Source organism: Camponotus vicinus, unplaced genomic scaffold, assembly GCF_025532165.1.
Source record: "Camponotus vicinus isolate PSW18456_S1 unplaced genomic scaffold, iyCamVici1.0 SCAF_12, whole genome shotgun sequence".
NCBI lineage: Eukaryota > Metazoa > Arthropoda > Insecta > Hymenoptera > Formicidae > Camponotus > Camponotus vicinus.
Window position 1 is genome coordinate 17,604,141 of NW_028141948.1, and position 18,018 is coordinate 17,622,158.

Genomic DNA, 18,018 nt, shown 5'->3' on the forward strand with positions numbered 1-18,018 from the left:
TACTATATAAGAGGACTTGAAAATACCTTAAAATTTGAGGAAATTTTGTTTTTTTTAGAACATATATATAATAAAAATAAAAGAATATAATAATTTTAGACAACCGCGTTTAGATTCTTATCCACTCTTGCCTCACTATTGCGAAGCAGGAAATTTAACTGTGACATTTTATGGCCGGCCCTTGTGCGATGTCCGGAAATGCTGTTAGCATTCTCTAATTGTAACAAAGTGCTCGTAAAAAGGAAGAAGAAAGCGGGACGACGTCGTATAGCCGCGACGCCGACGATTCTACGGGAGGACAGATTATTATCAGAGCGTGTAAAGAAAGATGCGAGGCCCAAGCGTCGGTCCCATAAAAATGAAGCCGAGGCCTTGCATAAAGTAATAACAGTTGCACAATAAGATTCCGTAATTTTTCCCTCGAACAATTGTGACACGAGCAGATCCGAGCGCGCGATAATCCGTCTCGTCTCGAACGATGGGAAATATCGTCCTGCGGAGGACGATGTTTTTCTAGGGCGGCCGATCGTTATTTCCCATTGCGACGCCCACATCCTTTTTCCCGAGGATATTTACTTCCGTCCTCTTCGACGTCGTCGGTCGCGAGAATTTCATACCTTCTCGTCGTCTCCTCCTCGCGCTCTCGTCGAGTCACCCTATGAATTCTCGTGATAGTGCTCGCGTGACGCAATAAACGCTATGCCGTAATAGTACCGTAAGACGGGTTGAAATTGCGTCAACAGGTGCGAGGTGGGCTTTGCGTGAGAGCAAAGAGAAAAATCTAGAAATCTCTCTGGAAAATTTATATTTCGGACAAGAGGGAAAAAACATGTAAGCATCTCGTGTAGAAAGAAATTAATAATAAGAATTTAGAGAATTATAGTTTGCGATTTTTAGTTGTTACATATTGCGCAATCCAGTTTATAATTTTTATATCATGCACAAAGAGACAGCGTCGTACACGGAGAAAATTTTACAGTACAAATCTTTTACAATATTTGTTGTAAATTAAGATATTTATTATTATAACAATTTCTTGTTCATTAAAATATTTGAATAATTATTCTTACATAAAATATAATACGCATATAAAATATTATTGAATACAAATATTGTATGTGTGTTTTCTCTTATATATTATATATTCTATATAATTACGAAAATTATATTGTAATTTTTACTCCAATATTTTCTCCGTATACAGCTGTCTCTATAAGACTGTAAAAATATTCGCGTAAGACAATCGTACGCAGAAAATTATGCTGTTAATTATAAATATCTTGTTCGCCATCGCACGGCATATTTCAGACATCACGCTCCGTTTGGCGTGTCGACATCCATAATCGCGTGGCTCGCGTATAAGCGCGAATGTGGCTCGGAAGATTGAAAATCGACGGGTTCGTATTTGTTCGAATACAAAGGCGAAGACGGACACGTAGACGGCAATGCCTAGGGACTGCAAAGCCGGCAAACCCTCTTTACGGGAAGCCATCGTTGTCGTCGCGTCCGACCCTCCTCCCTTTTCCCATCTCCCCTTCTCGCGGAAGGAACGTCGCGCGTTAATCGAGAAATTAGCGAAGTTAATTAAGAAGCCGCACCCAGGCCGTCTCGCCCACATAATTACACTAATACAATCGCGCAGCGTTTTTTGCGCTCTCACTTTCGGTCCATCTTTTTTCCTCGCATTCTCATCTTCGCCTCTCTTTGATCTTTTCATCTCGCTCTCATAGTAGCGCGCATGCAGAGTATTTATTCTCTAAAAATCATGAAAAATCTAGAATTCTCAGGGAGAAATTTCGTATTTGGAAAAATCAAGGAATTCTTGCAGAATTTCATTGAGACTTGGGAAATTTTTAAAAAAATTCTCTTTTTAATAATTTGCACTTAATTGTAAGCAATCGGCGATAAGTCAAGTTGTGAATTATGTATTTAAAATTATAAATATATAAGTTTCTATATATTCAGTGTGTCGTAACAAAATATTAAATATGCAAATATTGTAATGTTTAGAAAATAAAAAAATGAAAATGAAGTGCGAGTGAAAAATATCTCACAAAAGCTACTCAATTTTTTAAATTTACATTTGAAATCTAATACTTAGAACTTAAGTGGCTCTTTTACTTTCGTATAAAGCATTAGAAAACGCACATAATAAAAAATCTCATTTTAGAAAATTGCATCAAAAAATTTTTTAAATACTAATCTGGAATTTTAAATAAAAATACTTGCAAGATGAGAAAATTTTCAAGGAATTTTTTTAACAAGATTTAAGTAGGCATCTCCTCTGATATAAAAGTGTGGAGATGTTTAATCGCGATATATTTATATTTTCAGATTTGCGTTGAATTTTGCGATTATATCATTATAATTGCGTCAAAGATTAATGACTTTTGCAGTTACGAGACTGCATGATGAGATAGTTTGTCGCGGATGCTAGCGTGAAACATCGTCGCAAGAACGGACGATACCGCAACGGGACGTTTTTCCTCGCGCGCGACGTGCGTTCTAACGAGTTACACGAAAAAAAAAAGGATCCAGAGAGGAGGGGCTTGCGGTGATCTAATAATTTCTACTTAAGTGTCGCTATTCGGTTTAACCGCTATACAGTAATCTTCTCGCGGCTCGTAGCCGCGCGCGAGTAATAGTCACGTTCTCTTCTACCCCGTGATTATGTCAGCCGCGGGTTCTTGTCGCTTCTCACCTTAAAGGCCATCCGTTCTCAAGACTTAATGGCGTTTTATCTTAACCGTTCCATCTCGAATCTTCTCGCCGAACAAACAAAGCTTGCGCGGTTTTCGCTGTCTCGGAGCGACGCGCAATCGATACGGCGGCTTTATCGTTGAATACGGTATTCTCTATTCAACACAGAGATGGAAAAGCTGGAAACTAAAATAGAAATATAAATATTCATTTTTTATATATTTAATCTAAGTTACCTACACATGTATCGCTAATAGATATTTTATTAAACGCATTCTGGGATAACATCACTCTTAAGCATTGTTTAATATATGTAAACAGAAAGGCATTAATCACGCAATAAAATAAGAGGACAAGGAAGAGGAAGAAAGAGAGAAATTTAAAATAGACATCTAGATTGATTAAGAATGAAATGAAACACGAGAGATATAGATGGACTCTTTTAATATTCTATGTTCTAATTTAATGATTCAATCGACAGTAGGAATAGGCACGAGATATCAAGACTAATCTTGATATTGTCTTGTTTCGAAATTCGTGATAGAATTTTTAATAATCAAGATTTTTAGTTATCAAGAAAATATCAAGACTAAAATTGTCAAGATTATTGATTTCTAAAAAAAGCTAAAATATGTATAATATAAAAAACTTATTTAACATAATAAAAACATTTATATTAATAAAGTTAGAAATTATACAATAGACAAAATAAATATAATTTTACACAATTATTTAGCTGCATAAAATATTACGTACAACACATGTATGTGATTCTCGGATTGTGTGTGTGTGTCAGTTACGTCTGCATTTTGGCATTCTTGTTTTTGCAACTGCCTTTTCGTAAAGACAACGAATATATCTTTTCTCGATTTGCTTCATCAAACTATCGATATTATCTTGTCTCGAGTCTTGCGCAATCCTAATCGATAGAGATTTAAGATTTAACGAAGAGAATTTCAATTATCGATGGCAATTATCACAATAGCAAGTTACGATAGAAAATGGCACATATGTACAAATCAGTCGATGATAAGACGGTAATCTTTGCTACGAATAAAGATAAAAAGAGAGGGCTCTTGAATAAGATGACGAGATAACAGTTTGTCAGAAATTCCTCTCATCTACATCGAAGGGATACAATTTGCAGTTAGGCTTCCACAGAGAGTTAACCGAGTTTTCGCGCGGTGCTTAACGCGGACGGGTCAGCGGGCGCTTTATTATCCTCCCTCTTTCTTTCGCGAAACTTGCGGCAACTGCATTACCGTACCACCCACAACGGCACGGTATCATGCACCGTGAACGAGTGCGTTGCGGGGATAGATAACTGCAGAGCCGCCGGAGAGCTTTCGGTGCAACGAGCCGGATCGGCGGCGCTCGGTGGCTCTCGGTCGCCCTCGGCCCCGGCGCCTCCTCAAACACCTTCGGGGTGTATAGGTATAGGAGAGAACCAGCACCGTACGGCATACGGTGGTTCGGTAGTCCGGTTCAGTCTGTCACTGAACGTCTTGGCGATCGTTCGCGTCGATGCGCTCCTCTCGGATTCGCCGTCGATTCGCGAGTTTGCCACGAGTCGGCCACGCGAACAGTGATCGTGCTTTAAACTCTCGGAACCGAGAGATCGATCGGGATTACAGGGGATACCGCGCCTAAGATACTAATACTCGTAAGACGCTCCTCCGACAATCGAGCTTTTGACTTTTGTCACTCTCTCTCGACGCGAGACATCGATCCAAGTATCGCGCGACTCGTCACTTCGTTTGTAAAATCGAGAGAAGGGGATTGCATAATTTTGCAGGCGGCAAGTTTTAGAGGAAATTTTTTTTTCTGGGCCACGAGAATTGTAGCATAGTTATCTTGCAGGATTGACCTCGTAAGAACAATCGATGCGAAAGCAATTACGGTACTAACGCGAAACGCGCCAGCGTGTATCGAACGTCATCATCCTTCCTACGTACATATGTCGATGTATAGATATGTAGGTTCTCCTCTTTCGTAATCGACTTGCCGCAAACTTTTTCCGCCGCGCTACATTCTAGTCGTCGTGTAAAGCTACCCCGGTCTCTTTTACGAAAGAGATTCCTAAATTGCGCGTATTTTCGTATTATTTGCCGTATTAATTTTTTCGGAATCGATTTTCTTTACGCACCCTCCGCGCTACTCAACGAGAATGTCGGTTTAGAAGAAAAAAAAGAAAAAAGAAAAAGATTAAACGTTGTTCACGGAGACTTTTACGACGTCCATAATCCTGCAACGCAGTAATCGTAACCCTTACGATGTCCCACCCGCGTTCGGCGGGGTGAAATTTACGAGCGACCGGATGGCCGACAGTCCGGAGTTGAGTAGTCACGTGCGTAAGTTCGCCGGTTTAATTAGGATGATAGGAAATCACGATTAATGGTACTGCCGTACTAATGAAACGCGACCATTACTCAACGCGAGCATTGATTTACAAAAGTTAAAGGGCGCGACAATTATCGCTGCTGGCTCGTGCGCGAAACAAATTTCATACAATTAAAATATAAGAATAAAACGCTATATAAAGGACCCCGCGGAATCCTTATGGAAAATGGCTTTCGGTCAAATGTTTCGAAACTTTGCAAAAAGATAGTTCTCAACATGTAGATTAAAAGTGTCCATGGGCATAAAGCTCTAAAAATTCGAGGTTTTCAGCTACAGCCATCCAAAGTGGTAGATTTTTGAATTTCTGCAGCATATTCCGAAGTTCGGCAACGGTAGCTTATCTTAGTTGGGTGAGGTTTTACAAAAAAGTAGTAAATACAAGTTTTCTAGAAACAAAAAAAGCAAAAAAAACACAAAAGAAGTAACTGCCATTGACAGTTCCAAGCCTGTATTTAAAAAGAGGAGAATAAAATAACAAATACCATGTATATATTTTCAATCTGTCACACACACACACACACAATTAAGGCAGTCTACTTAGCACAAAAAATCATAAATCAGATAGTCTTGATAATTCTCATGCTTCCTACATGCCTATGTTTCTTAAACTTTGAGGACTTATAACTTTCACTTTCCCCAACGTAAAAAGTTTTTCATAGGGTGTTTTGGAAAGCTCTCGACCGCAACTATACAAATATGCAATCAAAAAAGTGCGAAGCTCTGGCCCAAAAATCAACCTTATTGGTTCAAACTCCTTCAAAAATCTACCACTTTGGATGGCTGTAGCTGAAAATCTCGAATTTTTAGAGTTTCATGCCCATGGACACTTTTAATCTACATGTTGAGATCTTTTTGCAAAGTTTCGAAACATTTGACCGAAAGCCATTTTCCATAAGGATTCCGCGGGGTCCTTTGATTGGATGCCGCTAGACACCATTATCAGGCCGAGTCCAAACTAGAGGGATGATTCGCGAGTCTGCTACATACTTTAAGATTCGCGTAACAGAGATTATAACATATTTCTTGCGTGCGTGTAAAGTTTAGCGTGACGCTAGTAAAAGCGATATTATTCGAGAACGTTGAACGTTTTACGATGCGTGTGCACGGGCGAACGCGCGTTAATGACCGTTCCTTCATTTCTTTGTGGCGTAATTGAGATTGACCTCAGCGAGCAAAAGTCTCCGCCGCGATACAAGTCTATGTTCAAAGTAGATTCATATCACGGCTGATGCATCGCTCGCTCGCTCGCTTTTCCGCGGATTCTCTCTTTTGCTCGGCTGGCACGCCGCCAAAAGAGCGAGGGCCGGTTTCGGAGGAACGGGAAAACAATGCGATTCATTTAACTTCCATTAAATCCGTGCGCCACCCAGTATATATACGCCGGCGCCGTCCGTCTGTGCATCCGTCCGACTAGAATAGGCTCTCGACTACTAGGAGATACCGGGCTGCGTGCACGAAACTCTCCCGAAAGCTTCCTTCCCGTTCGCGTCATTATTCCGGAATCGATCGACACTCTCGAGATGTGCATCCGTCACTCGATACAACAATTGCTCTCAGACATATTGTCACGTAACGACTGAGAAATTTACCAAAGTCAAATAACCAAAGTTTAACAATCAAGAGTTTCGTAAAGCAATAGACGACTCTTGTATTTTTAACTATACGTGCTGGATTAAAGGATTATATAAAGTATCATTTTCGCGTTAGTGATGAATGGTACATTTTTGTCAATTCTTTTTTAAATTAATTTTTTTCTACAAAAATATTCAACTTTTACAAAATTATTCGATAATTTTTGAATAATTAGCCAACAAAAATAAGAGCTTCATAAATCAAACTTTAAAGGAGCAAATAACGAAATCATACAACAATTGAACAAGCAGCTCAATTATGAGATGTGTAACGTATTTAAAAATAGAGACAAATGGCGAAAAATGAATATCCTCGATATTTTCACGCATACTGCATATATATATTATTTCCTATTATTAGATAATATATCAGAAATTAATTAAAATCTGCGGTAACGACTTTCTCACAAGAAGATAAAATTTCCGATATTGATCGCGGATAATATAAAATGCCACTCGCATACACGTACATCTGGTGCATAGATGTACCGAGAGATAGGCGACTCGTTCTCTGTTTTTGTCGCATGTTGCCGAGCAATGTGCACGGTGACACATTTACGCCCGCGACGAATGTCCTATCGCGACGATTCGCCTCTTACGCGATGTAATGGCTCGAACCTGCGGTTGCGCGTCGCCGATTGCCGTATCATCGGATAATAAATTACTGCCGTACATTTATTCGTGTTTCGAAAAATATCATCAATCGTCCTTCGAACGGAATATCCATCTCGTTGGCTTTAATCGGGAGAAGGGAATTATCGTAATCGATTACGGCGAGAAAGAGAGTATGCTTTATAGATATCTATGCGGAAAAAATGTCGAATCGAGTAAAGTAAAGCTTCAAAAATATTATGGACTGGATGTCTCGATTTATTCGAGACTTTTCGTTGCACCCCCTTCCAAATTATTGCCGCCGAAAACGTGTGCGTGACGCGTTTCACGAATGTGCACCTTGACCCTCGACACATGGACGTGACCGCGTCCTCGCTACCGTTAAATTGGTCGCACGTGCCATTAATAATCGGCCGTAAACGCGGTTCGCGCGCTCGAAATTTTCGCTATGACTTGAACGGAATCTTTTTTTCTTCTTTCTTTTTTTTTTATTAAGAGAGTAAAACCGAACGTTGCCAGATGCGGCGAGAGATTTCAGAGATCTGTAACGAGTTTAACAAACTAGTTTCCTCGCGAGGCATCGCCCTTTCTCTCCGCGTCCTCTATCCGTGAGAAAGAGAGATAGCTTTTTCATGCTTGCACACATACGTGTGCTTCTTCTCCTTTTTAGTCCTTTCAAAAAAGGAAGGCTGCAAAAGTGCGCTACGGGAGAGATGGAAATTGGGAGAGCCAAAGAGACAGCCAGAGAGAGAGAGGGATGAGGGGAGCTTTTTCTTCTTCCTTAACATGTTGATAGATTTTTTGCAATCCGTGCTCCGCTCGCAAAAGTGACTTCTCGCGGAAGCAGCGAGCGTCGCGCAATTAAAGAAAAGACGCTTCAAACTTGTAGAGAATCATGCGAATGAATCGTGCGCGTTGACTACACACATGGTTTATCCGGATTTGCACAAACGCACAGTATTGTTTGTTTTCAAAGATCGATCGCGCAGTTCTACACAAAAAAAATACATACATCATAGTCTTCCTTAATCACGCATTTTTCACGGCGATAATTATATTAATAAAAGCCGCGTATGTATATTCGCCGACATTTAATTACTGACAATCGCGGCGCAGCCGATTCATCCGCATATATGTATTATATATTCGCCATTGTGCACGCGCCGTGGCGTGTCACGTACACATACTCCGTGTACTAATTACTCGTATAATATCCATTCGTCGCCGCCCCTTTGCGCAACCCTTGCCGCTGACCTATGACCCGTATGCGTGAATCACGCAGCGATTACGCGCTTTTTCTGCCCCCTTTCCCTTCATTTTCACCGTTAGCGGGGCGATATTTTTATCCATGCTTCTTCGCTTCATATGCAAATCACTGAAAATTATTTCAATAGTTTTGTTTAAAGGAGAAATAAATAATAAATTAAACGTGTGAAAAGAGAGAAAAACTAATAGATATTAATGAAATAGTCATACATATATATTTTACTCTTTCCATTTCGCCTATCAATTAATTATTTTAATTGATTATTTGAAGTATCTCGGAGAAAAATATGCGTTTCTAACTTATAAATATTTTTCAATTAAATATTTTGAACATGTCTTTAATTAATATACAAATTGAATTATAATTTTAAATATTATTTCGGTTATATCTGTTTCTACAAAATCTTAAAATGAGAATTGACGCGTCTCATAAGTATTTTCCTCCGTGCTTTCATTAATACTAGTTTCTGTATTTAATTTTTTATTCGTTTTGCCTCGAGTTTTAATATTGTTTTAAACTTGTGTGCGATAAATGTCGTTTATCCCCTCTCCCTCCTCCCTCGCCACTTTGCATTTTAAATTAGATTATCTTTTTATACTAGGCAAGCTTGCAACTTGCGGACGGGCTAACGCATCTGTATAGCGAGGGTTTGTTAAACTCGTACTGTACGCGTACTCGCAACTGCGATACCGCTGATCGCCCGCAATTAGTGTCGTCGCCAGTCCGTTCTCCTAAATTCACGCGGTCTTCTCGGCGTGCCGCCCCGAGCAATTAACTCGTTTAATTAACGGAGTTGCACAGCTGATAAAAGCGGCAACTCCGCGACTCGTTATACGCTCTACGAAATTCCGGAATTTCATCGTCACGACGATGATTTTTTCATTTCCGCGCGAGCCTCGTTGCGTTACGATAAAAACGTGTCTCCAAGCACGTATCACATCCGCATTCGTCCCATATCACTTTTTCTCTATTCTCTTTAGTTTTAGAATCTCGATATTTACTCGAACATTTTTTCTTCTCCCTCTCTCTCTCTCTTTTTCTCTCTCTTCTGCATCATTGAATATATGCATATCTTCTTGCAATAATGCAATTATTTGGAAATTAGTGTGTTATTGTACGAAATTATTAATCTATTATTTGCGCTATTTTTCCAGAAATTAAAAACTCATTTCCAATTGCTCGTATATTTCTGCCTGAAAATTTATTAATGAAATGTGTAAGTTAAGCTACGTGTTTCTGTAGTATTAAATTGGAAAGTTTGCTCGTTAATGTTGTACATATTGCGCTTGTCACAATGTGCCCGCAACGTGGGTTTGAATAGTTAAATAATAATTGAAGACTTTCTAGACCAAGGAGATGTTGGCGATTACTTAAGGCCAATGCAAACTCGATAACGCACTTTGCAAATTCTCGTGGGTGTCGCGAGGACAAACAAGCACGCGTGGGCAGCCGATGATTTTATTAAATTCTCGTTTCCCTCGATGTTTTTAGAAAGACTGTATATTCGACGCCTACATTGTTTCGAGTTACGTTTTTTTTAAATTTTCTTTTAGAATTCAAAATAATTGAGCACCGAACCGTGTCATTTTACGAGGGAAAAAATATGTGGAAATCTTTTGAAATAGTTTTATCGTGACGCTAGGATAGGCGCTAACTTGGAATAGGGGATCGTTTGCTTCATCCCTAGAAACTCGCTCAAGTTTAATGAGCTCCGGCGCGAAGAAAGGGTTAATCGAGCCCGCGACGGTCTCGACGGCGCGTTTCTTGCGAGCGGGGATTAAGGGCGGGGTTTCCGTATCTACTTTAGCCGTCGTTAGGTAAGCGCACTCGTTATTTCTCCAGTTTATCGAGCATCTCATCCGCGAGGAACGCAAGCTATCTCGAGCGCGGACTGAAAATTTACGCAACATATGCACGCATATATTCGCGTCCGAAGATTTATGTCCGCTTTTCTGCGGACCATCATTCGTCTCCGGGAAGGCAACGACGTGTAACGTTGAAATTAGGTTGCTGCGACCCGAGTGAGAAGGGGTTGTTTTCCGAAGCTTCCCCACGACTCGCGAACTCTCTTGCCAAGGAAGGAATGTTTTCTCGTTGGCCCAGTATCGCTCGGGAGGAGACGTAACATAAACCGGTCACGTCGACGCCAAGTCTTGTACACGAAAGGGGGAAAAAGTTCGCATCGATCGCTGCTGCGGAAATATAGTTTCCGCGACGAGTAGATAAATCGCATTCAAACTTTAATGCGACACGAATCGCGATGTGTGTGTTTTAAAAAGTATTAAATATTTTACACATTTTTGGCGGATGACGTTTGATTGTTTTCTTTTCCGAGAAAGTTTCCCCCTCTAAAAGTAATTATTCGATCCTCCCTCTAAAAGTAATTATTCGATCCTTCCTCTCTCTCTCTCTCTTTCTCCTTGAAATATTATTTCACGGTTTCGCGGAAACACTAATGAATAATTAACGAATCGCCCTCGTGTCGCGGCGAGCTCGTTAAACATTAAAAAAAATGCCGAGCAAGGGATTGCGGCGGAATGAAGAATCTGTTGAACCTTTTTCGCAAATTCTCTAATTGCTGCAATCTTCGTTAAAATCTTTGAATTAGACGAGCGTATATCATTAATCTAGCTATATACATGTATACAGACGCTTTTTCAATTTGCTTAAAATTGTGATTCTGTGTATTTTTCCAACGCAAATTTAATCGACGATTTATTTATCGCGTACTACAATCATGTGACTTTGATCAAATACACTATTTCGGAAACGAGTATCGATTTGGACGTCGGCTAACATTGTTAGACCATGCGCAAAGCCGTACCGTGGACTAGGAAACGAGGAATGCTCGAAAAATATACGTAATACCGAGAGTCGAAAATAGAAGTCGATCAATACCATGTGCGAAATGTTGTAGCATCGATGTAGCCCGCACTGTAACGCGTAGCGTATCTATTTTATCGAATTCTATTCGCGACTCGCGGTGGTTCACTCCCAGAGGTGGTAAACGAGACCCATTCTGTAGTTTTATTCACGGAAAGAATCTCTTCGTCTCTCTCTCTCTTTATTCGAAAATATATTTTATTCATGCACATTCGCGAATGTAGAACGAACATATGGTACAGGTAGCGCGCGTTACACATACTTGGATCAAACGTCCGCATCGGATACACGCATTTGCTGCATTAACTCGCGAAACGGTGCGCATCCAGCGGCGCGTACCCCCGTTATATTCGTCGACGGTACTAGCCTCGGATAAACAAAGCGTTCGTTAGGCATTCATCAACATCATTTCCTCGTCGCGTATCCGGCTAGCGATAAAACTCCCGCTATAAAACTCGATCGAGCGAGTTCGGGAAGCCGTCCTCGCGCGCCGGGATTACCGCAACATCCGCCGCGCGGTCTCTTGTCAGATGGGCGTGCTGTAAGCGGAAAGGAATAAATCGATCGAAAATAAATTAAACGAAAGAGGAAGAAGAAGAAAAAGGGCTCCTCATCGACCGCGTGCGCGATCGGCGATCCGTGACGGTCCCGATCGCCATCGATCGAGATTACATCGCGCGGAACGGCGGAGGATGCCGCCTTCCTGAGGTGCCGGGTCGCCAGCAGCTCCCAGCTCTCGGAATTCAACGTGGCGGGCTTCGCGGTAGCCGTAAACAATGGCTCGGCGGAGCCGCGCTACTACGTGGATCACCTGCACCGGCAGCACGCGCAGCTGCAACAGCTCCAGCAGCATCAACAATCGCCGCGCTACCCGGTGCAGATGTTTTCCGGCCACGTGTCAGCCTTGGCCGCCAAGGAGGCCGTGCTGGAGCCGCCGCCGCGTCGCGGCGACCTCGTCTACGTTCACTGCGCGACCGCGGAGGACGAGGAGGCGGTCGAGGACGAGGAGGAAGAGCCCCGGGGACTCATCAGGTCTAGGTCGTGGCTCTGTTGCCCCGGTGATCGCCGAGCCGATAAGACCGTGCCTATACAGGTCGAGGCCGATAACAAGGATAAGCAAAATGCAGTAAGTTTTCCCGAATCTCAAAAGGAGGGAGAGGATAAAGGAGCGAGTAAAAACAAAAAGGTAGCTCGCGCGAATCCATATCATATCCGTAACATATTTGATAAAAGTATGCGATTTATACCTATACAATTTTTTTAACGTTTCATTTCATCGGTCGAGATGATACATCGCTTCGATAATGCATCCAATGACGAGGATCTTGTTAAAAATTGTCGGTTCATCGTCGAGCTATCGCATCGCTCTCATCGTCGTATTTATCGCAAAGATTCGCGCTGGATTCGGCGACTGATTTATCGCTTACCATTCGAAGCTGACTTCTTTCCACGCTCGCATTCGTGCGACGTCTCATGCCTGGCATGCGCCGCATCGCAGGAAAACCTGTCAACGACTCGATAAGGCAGGCAGACTTTTCAGGCTTCCGCGACTCTACAATCGCGCTCGCGCGCGACGATAAATCACCGTCCCGCGGCCGTCAGTCATACACGAGCGAAAACACAAAAGAACTTTTACTCGATAAATTGCACGTCAGTTATAATGAGAGAGCCGACGCGGCGAAATCCGACAGTGGCTTTGCGTATTCGCGGATAATGAATTTCGCGAAGCCCTTTGTCGCGATTGTCCGCAATCGATACGATAAAAATTCTACGTCAATTTTACCATGGTCGGGAAAAATTTAAATTATCGTTACAAACATTACGCAATTATCGTACAAGTAACGTACGCAACCATCCATTCTCCAAAGATTGACTAAAGTTGTGAAAATCTCAGGATGCACAAAAGTTATCGCATTTTGCCAAGACGAATGTTTAAGTTTGCAAAGTCTCTCCAATGAAGAAAAATATCTTTGTACCTGTATATTTATGACGAAACAAACTTTAATCATTCTTTATCCAATACAATTTCACCGTAACACGCGAGAGAGCAGATTAAGCGTTTGTTTCACGCTTTTGCGTGGTTCTAATATTTATGACGCGGCATCCCGGCTGCGTTACATTGCAACTTCCATTATTAGGGTCTCTACGGATCCGCGTTTCACACGCACCCTCGATTTTTCGACAAATTTTTTCTCGATCTAATCTCACGACTAAGAAAACTTCCGTCGCTTCTTTCTCCCCACAGAAGGCGTAACTTTGGCGAAAATTACTTTGACGCAATATCCGATAAAAGGAAGTTCGAACGGAGCTAAAGCGCCAGTTAAAACGCAGTCTGATATACGCCAAGATGCTATCTGGACCACTTTTAGAGATATATGAACCACGTTGAACGTGTAATTTGAAAAGTTGAAATGTAAAAAGCACTTTTATGGCGTAGATAAGATACTTTTGCGTTTCCGGAATGTTACGAATAATTTATTTTCATGCAGATGTAAAATTATCGTCGAGATAACTTTCACGGAAATGTCGTTCTTCATCTCGAGATTAGATTTAGACACATACGGTGCACACAAAAAGAGGACACGATTCTATTTTATCGTTGGCATTTTGGATTTCACGAAAAAATTGCCCGGATGGGACAGGACGAATTCTTCGTCCAAAGTAAACGAATCGTAGATGAATCTTGATATCGAAAAGATGGAACGCGTTAGAATCAAGATGGAAGGAATTTTGCGTGAAACTGCCGTGGAATTCCATGCCACGATCGCGGAAATGCCACGATCGACAGCAGCCTGAATCGAGGAACGAGGATCAGATCAAATTATACGATGAGAATTTTCCTTTTCCCTCCGCACTCTAATGGATCTTCGCTCATGCGTGGCTGGCAAATACGCGCGAACCATGAAATCCAACAGGCTAATCGTCTAACAGTACGTTTGATAGGATGTGCACACAATTTTAGAAATTCTTGACAAATATATCGTCCAGCCGAATTGTTTAAAATACTGATTAACGGATATTAACACAGCTATTTATTGGAAACGTTTAGAACAATTTAGAGAATCAAAGCACTCAAAGAAAAAATCCTTGAAAATCTAAAAGAAAAATTTTAAAAGAAAATTTAAAAGAAGTTCGGAAGATTTTATAGTGCAAGTAAATATCTTATCATTTATATTAATGACTAGCATTTTTATATAATACTTCAAATCGTTTCTTACATTTATAATATTGATATAATATTAATTTGCATGGTTTGTACATTACGTTATACATCATTACGTCCAATTTAATTGGACAGTGCGCGTCTTTCCAATTGAGAAATATTAACGGGAAAGATATTTTATTTGCTGCAAGCGCGTTGTACGATTGCACTTTTTTTCTGAATAAAAAATGAAATGACTCGTACGTATCAATGAGAAAGACATCGCTCGTAGAGCTTGTTGGACCGTGAAATATTCAGTGTCTTCAATTTTTCTACCTCGCTCTTTTTTCACGTGTCATATCTAATATCTCGCGCGATATAAGACGCCGTCCTTTGTATGCTACTGGCTTCGAGATGTAGGTTAATGGTATATGGTCCAGAGATCCTTGTTATCACCTTTGCGCCAGCGACTGGCTCTTGCGCGCAGTTGTTTCTTCTTTTTTTCTTTTTTTACATCAACATGGAAAGTTACTTTGCAAGAAATATTGTACTATAACCGAAATGTGATTTTTGAATGTTTTAAACAGGATGTGTATTTCTTGAAAAAATATGGAAATCCTGGATTTCTTTTGTACTTGGAAAAATCAGGACATTCTCATGAAATTTTATAAAATATTCTTTCATAAGTTTATTGTAAGCGGCAAGCCAAGTGAATTATATGTGTGTTAAAATTATACTATAAATGTATATCTCTGTCCTGATTATATATGTATATCTTGACAAAATGTTAAATATGCAATACATTTTCTTTATTATATTTTTTAATAATAAAAAAATAAAAATGTGCAAGCGAAAAATATTTATCTCACAAAAGTTATACAGTTATTTTCAGTACGTTTGCAAAACTAGCATTTGAAATTTAAATGACTGTATTTTTTTCTTTTTACGAGTGAAAATTGTTAAAAAAATTTATACGATAAAAAATATTATTTTAAAAAGATGTAAAAAAATTTTTTAAATATTCTCTTAATTTGAAACATTGAACGGAACTATTTGCAACATCAGGGACATTCTCAGGGAGTTTTTTTACAAGATTTGAGTAGATGAAATTGTTGAAAAGAAACTTCTATCTTACGCCATTTTATAGAGAAACTTTGCATTTAGCAATCGACGTCGCAAATATTTATATGTTAAATATTATTATTTTTCATCTTATTAATGAAATAATTGAATTTGATTTATTATTTTACTATTGCGTCCACGAAACGCTAATCGAGTGTTTTCTAATTGCGTCTCTATTATTATTGTCGCAAGAATTTTTAACGCAAGTTAGCGCAAGAAATGGAATAACGCGCGAATATGGAAATTACTGTATGTAAACTAATTGCGAATTTGTGCCCGAGTGAGCGATTCGACGTGTCCGAAGGCGAGTTCGGTAATCGAATCTCTTCGTTCGTGACCTTACTCGCCGATGAAACTGCGAACCGCCGAGCCAGTCGTATGTGCGCGCGGCCTTGTAATTGAATCCTTGATTGCTTTTTGTTTGAATTACACTCCGGCCATCGTGTCCCCCATGTTTGCACTTGGACCGACACACACGCACACACTGACCTTAACCGAGGACAAGAGGGGATCCTTTGTGAATGAAACGTCGAAAATTGCCGGGCTTCACCGGAACGCGCGTTTTTACGTCAAAACGTTCTCCGTCTCATATCGCGTCGCGATTTCGCAATTTCCGCAATTTTCGTTATTCTTTGCCGTTAATCGCTATCTTACATATAATTAGCATAAATTTTTTAGCTAATTAGCGCAATTTTTTTCTCTATTGAAATAACATTTTATTGCATACGTAAAAGGGAAGGGAACAGATTACATAAAGATATAAATGAAACGATAAATCTGTCCTCGATACCGTACGCTTTTAGGGTTTCTTCCCGCATGTTGGCACCGGATCCTTGCCGCAGGTACCGACATTGCAATGGGGTGGTGCCATTACACAGGGTCTGTCATCGGGACAGGGCGGTGCGTCCTCGCAAGTTTTCCCCGGTAAATGAATGTACTCGTCATCGTCTGCCGCAATCGCCGTCGAAAGTACGACAACAACGATCATCAGAGCAAACATTAACTTCATCTTTGCTTAATTTCAGTCACCTTTGCAGATATAATTTATATATTATTACATAGAAAATAGTAATGATATATGTGGAGACCTGTTGTGCCTTTCGCGAAACTTGTGTGGACGCATTTCTCATACATTCTCATATATTTTCGAATATTTGTGGATATTGACATATATATGACGTATATGTAAAAGTATCCTTGTGAAAATATGGCAAGAATGACGTATATTGATTATTTGAATAAGAAATTTATTTTAGGACAATATTTTTGCGAGAATATTTTAAATACAAACGAAAACAAAATAAAAAAAATATATATATATATGTATACAGCATGTATAATATAATAAATTAAAAAATTTTAATAAATATACGGAAGAAAAACTAAATTATATAGAAAAACCTTAAAATGATACATAAAATTTGTATGATAAATTATAAATATAATTATAAATATAAATAAGAAATTTACCTGAACTTTTCGTGCGCAAAATCGAGGATTACAGATGATCACTGTCAAGATCAATGCCGCGCCGACGATATTTCGGAAACGAATGGTCGCATCGTCCCGTGTCCGGCTGTTTTTATGCACCGCGATCTCCCCTTCGTTTCCTTTCCACTAATCGCTCTGTAATCATGCGGCCGACAATTGTTGATGTCTCGTAATGTCCGACACGGGTGGCTGCGCATGAGAAGGACGGATTCTTTTTTTACGCATTTCTCGCGTGTACGCGGATAAAAAAGGAAATCGCGATCATTCGCGAGAAGAGGAAGCGATGAAACGTTTTTTGATTTGCATTTATGATAAACATCATCATGTTTTTTACAAACTATACAAAAAGCTATTTATATTTTTATATACAAATCATTGGTGTAGTTTTAATAGCAATGAAATTAATAATTTTGAATCTTTCAATAATATTTAAAATTTTTAAATTAATAAATTAACACCAGTTTTTATAGTTTATTATTTAATTTTTACAATTTGTAGTTTTGAGTTTAACTGTGTAAATTTTAATCGTTCAATTTCGTGAAAATGAATTATATTATTTATTTAATTTAAGTAAATTTTTTCTCAATAAATGTTTGATTTTATGATAAAATTTATGTTTGTTATATTTATATGTTAATAAAAAAAAATATATATATATATGTATATTATATTAATATTTGTGTTGTATTTTAAGAAATTAATTTTTTTATTGAAATTTATATTTAAGAATAGGATTTTTAAATAGATGTTAATTCATATTTGCTTTCATT

At 39.5% G+C, this 18,018-nt stretch overlaps 2 protein-coding genes across 8 annotated transcripts in view; one reads left to right on the forward strand and one right to left on the reverse strand.

Annotated features, from left to right (window-relative positions):
* The window catches only part of LOC145963200 (colorectal mutant cancer protein), a 39,004-nt gene that overhangs the window by 15,508 nt on the left and 5,478 nt on the right, over positions 1 to 18,018 (forward strand). The window contains exons 1-2 of one of the 7 annotated variants that reach the window (XM_083084909.1): positions 4,187 to 4,363; positions 11,886 to 12,619. The exons of 4 other annotated variants lie outside the window; for them this stretch is intronic. In XM_083084909.1, the coding sequence (XP_082941035.1) occupies positions 12,374 to 12,619 (246 nt within the window). In that variant the 5' untranslated portion in view covers positions 4,187 to 4,363; positions 11,886 to 12,373. Of the gene's footprint in view, positions 1 to 4,186; positions 4,364 to 9,745; positions 12,620 to 18,018 lie in introns of those variants that run through there. 2 more of the 7 variants (XM_083084910.1, XM_083084908.1) reach the window with 2 other exon arrangements.
* LOC145963207 (uncharacterized) lies at positions 16,461 to 17,385 on the reverse strand. The gene is made up of 2 exons (XM_083084925.1): positions 17,228 to 17,385; positions 16,461 to 16,786 (listed from the first exon to the last, which is right to left on the reverse strand). The coding sequence occupies exon 2, from the start codon at positions 16,764 to 16,766 to the stop codon at positions 16,557 to 16,559; it is 210 nt and encodes a 69-aa protein (XP_082941051.1). The 5' UTR covers positions 16,767 to 16,786; positions 17,228 to 17,385; the 3' UTR covers positions 16,461 to 16,556.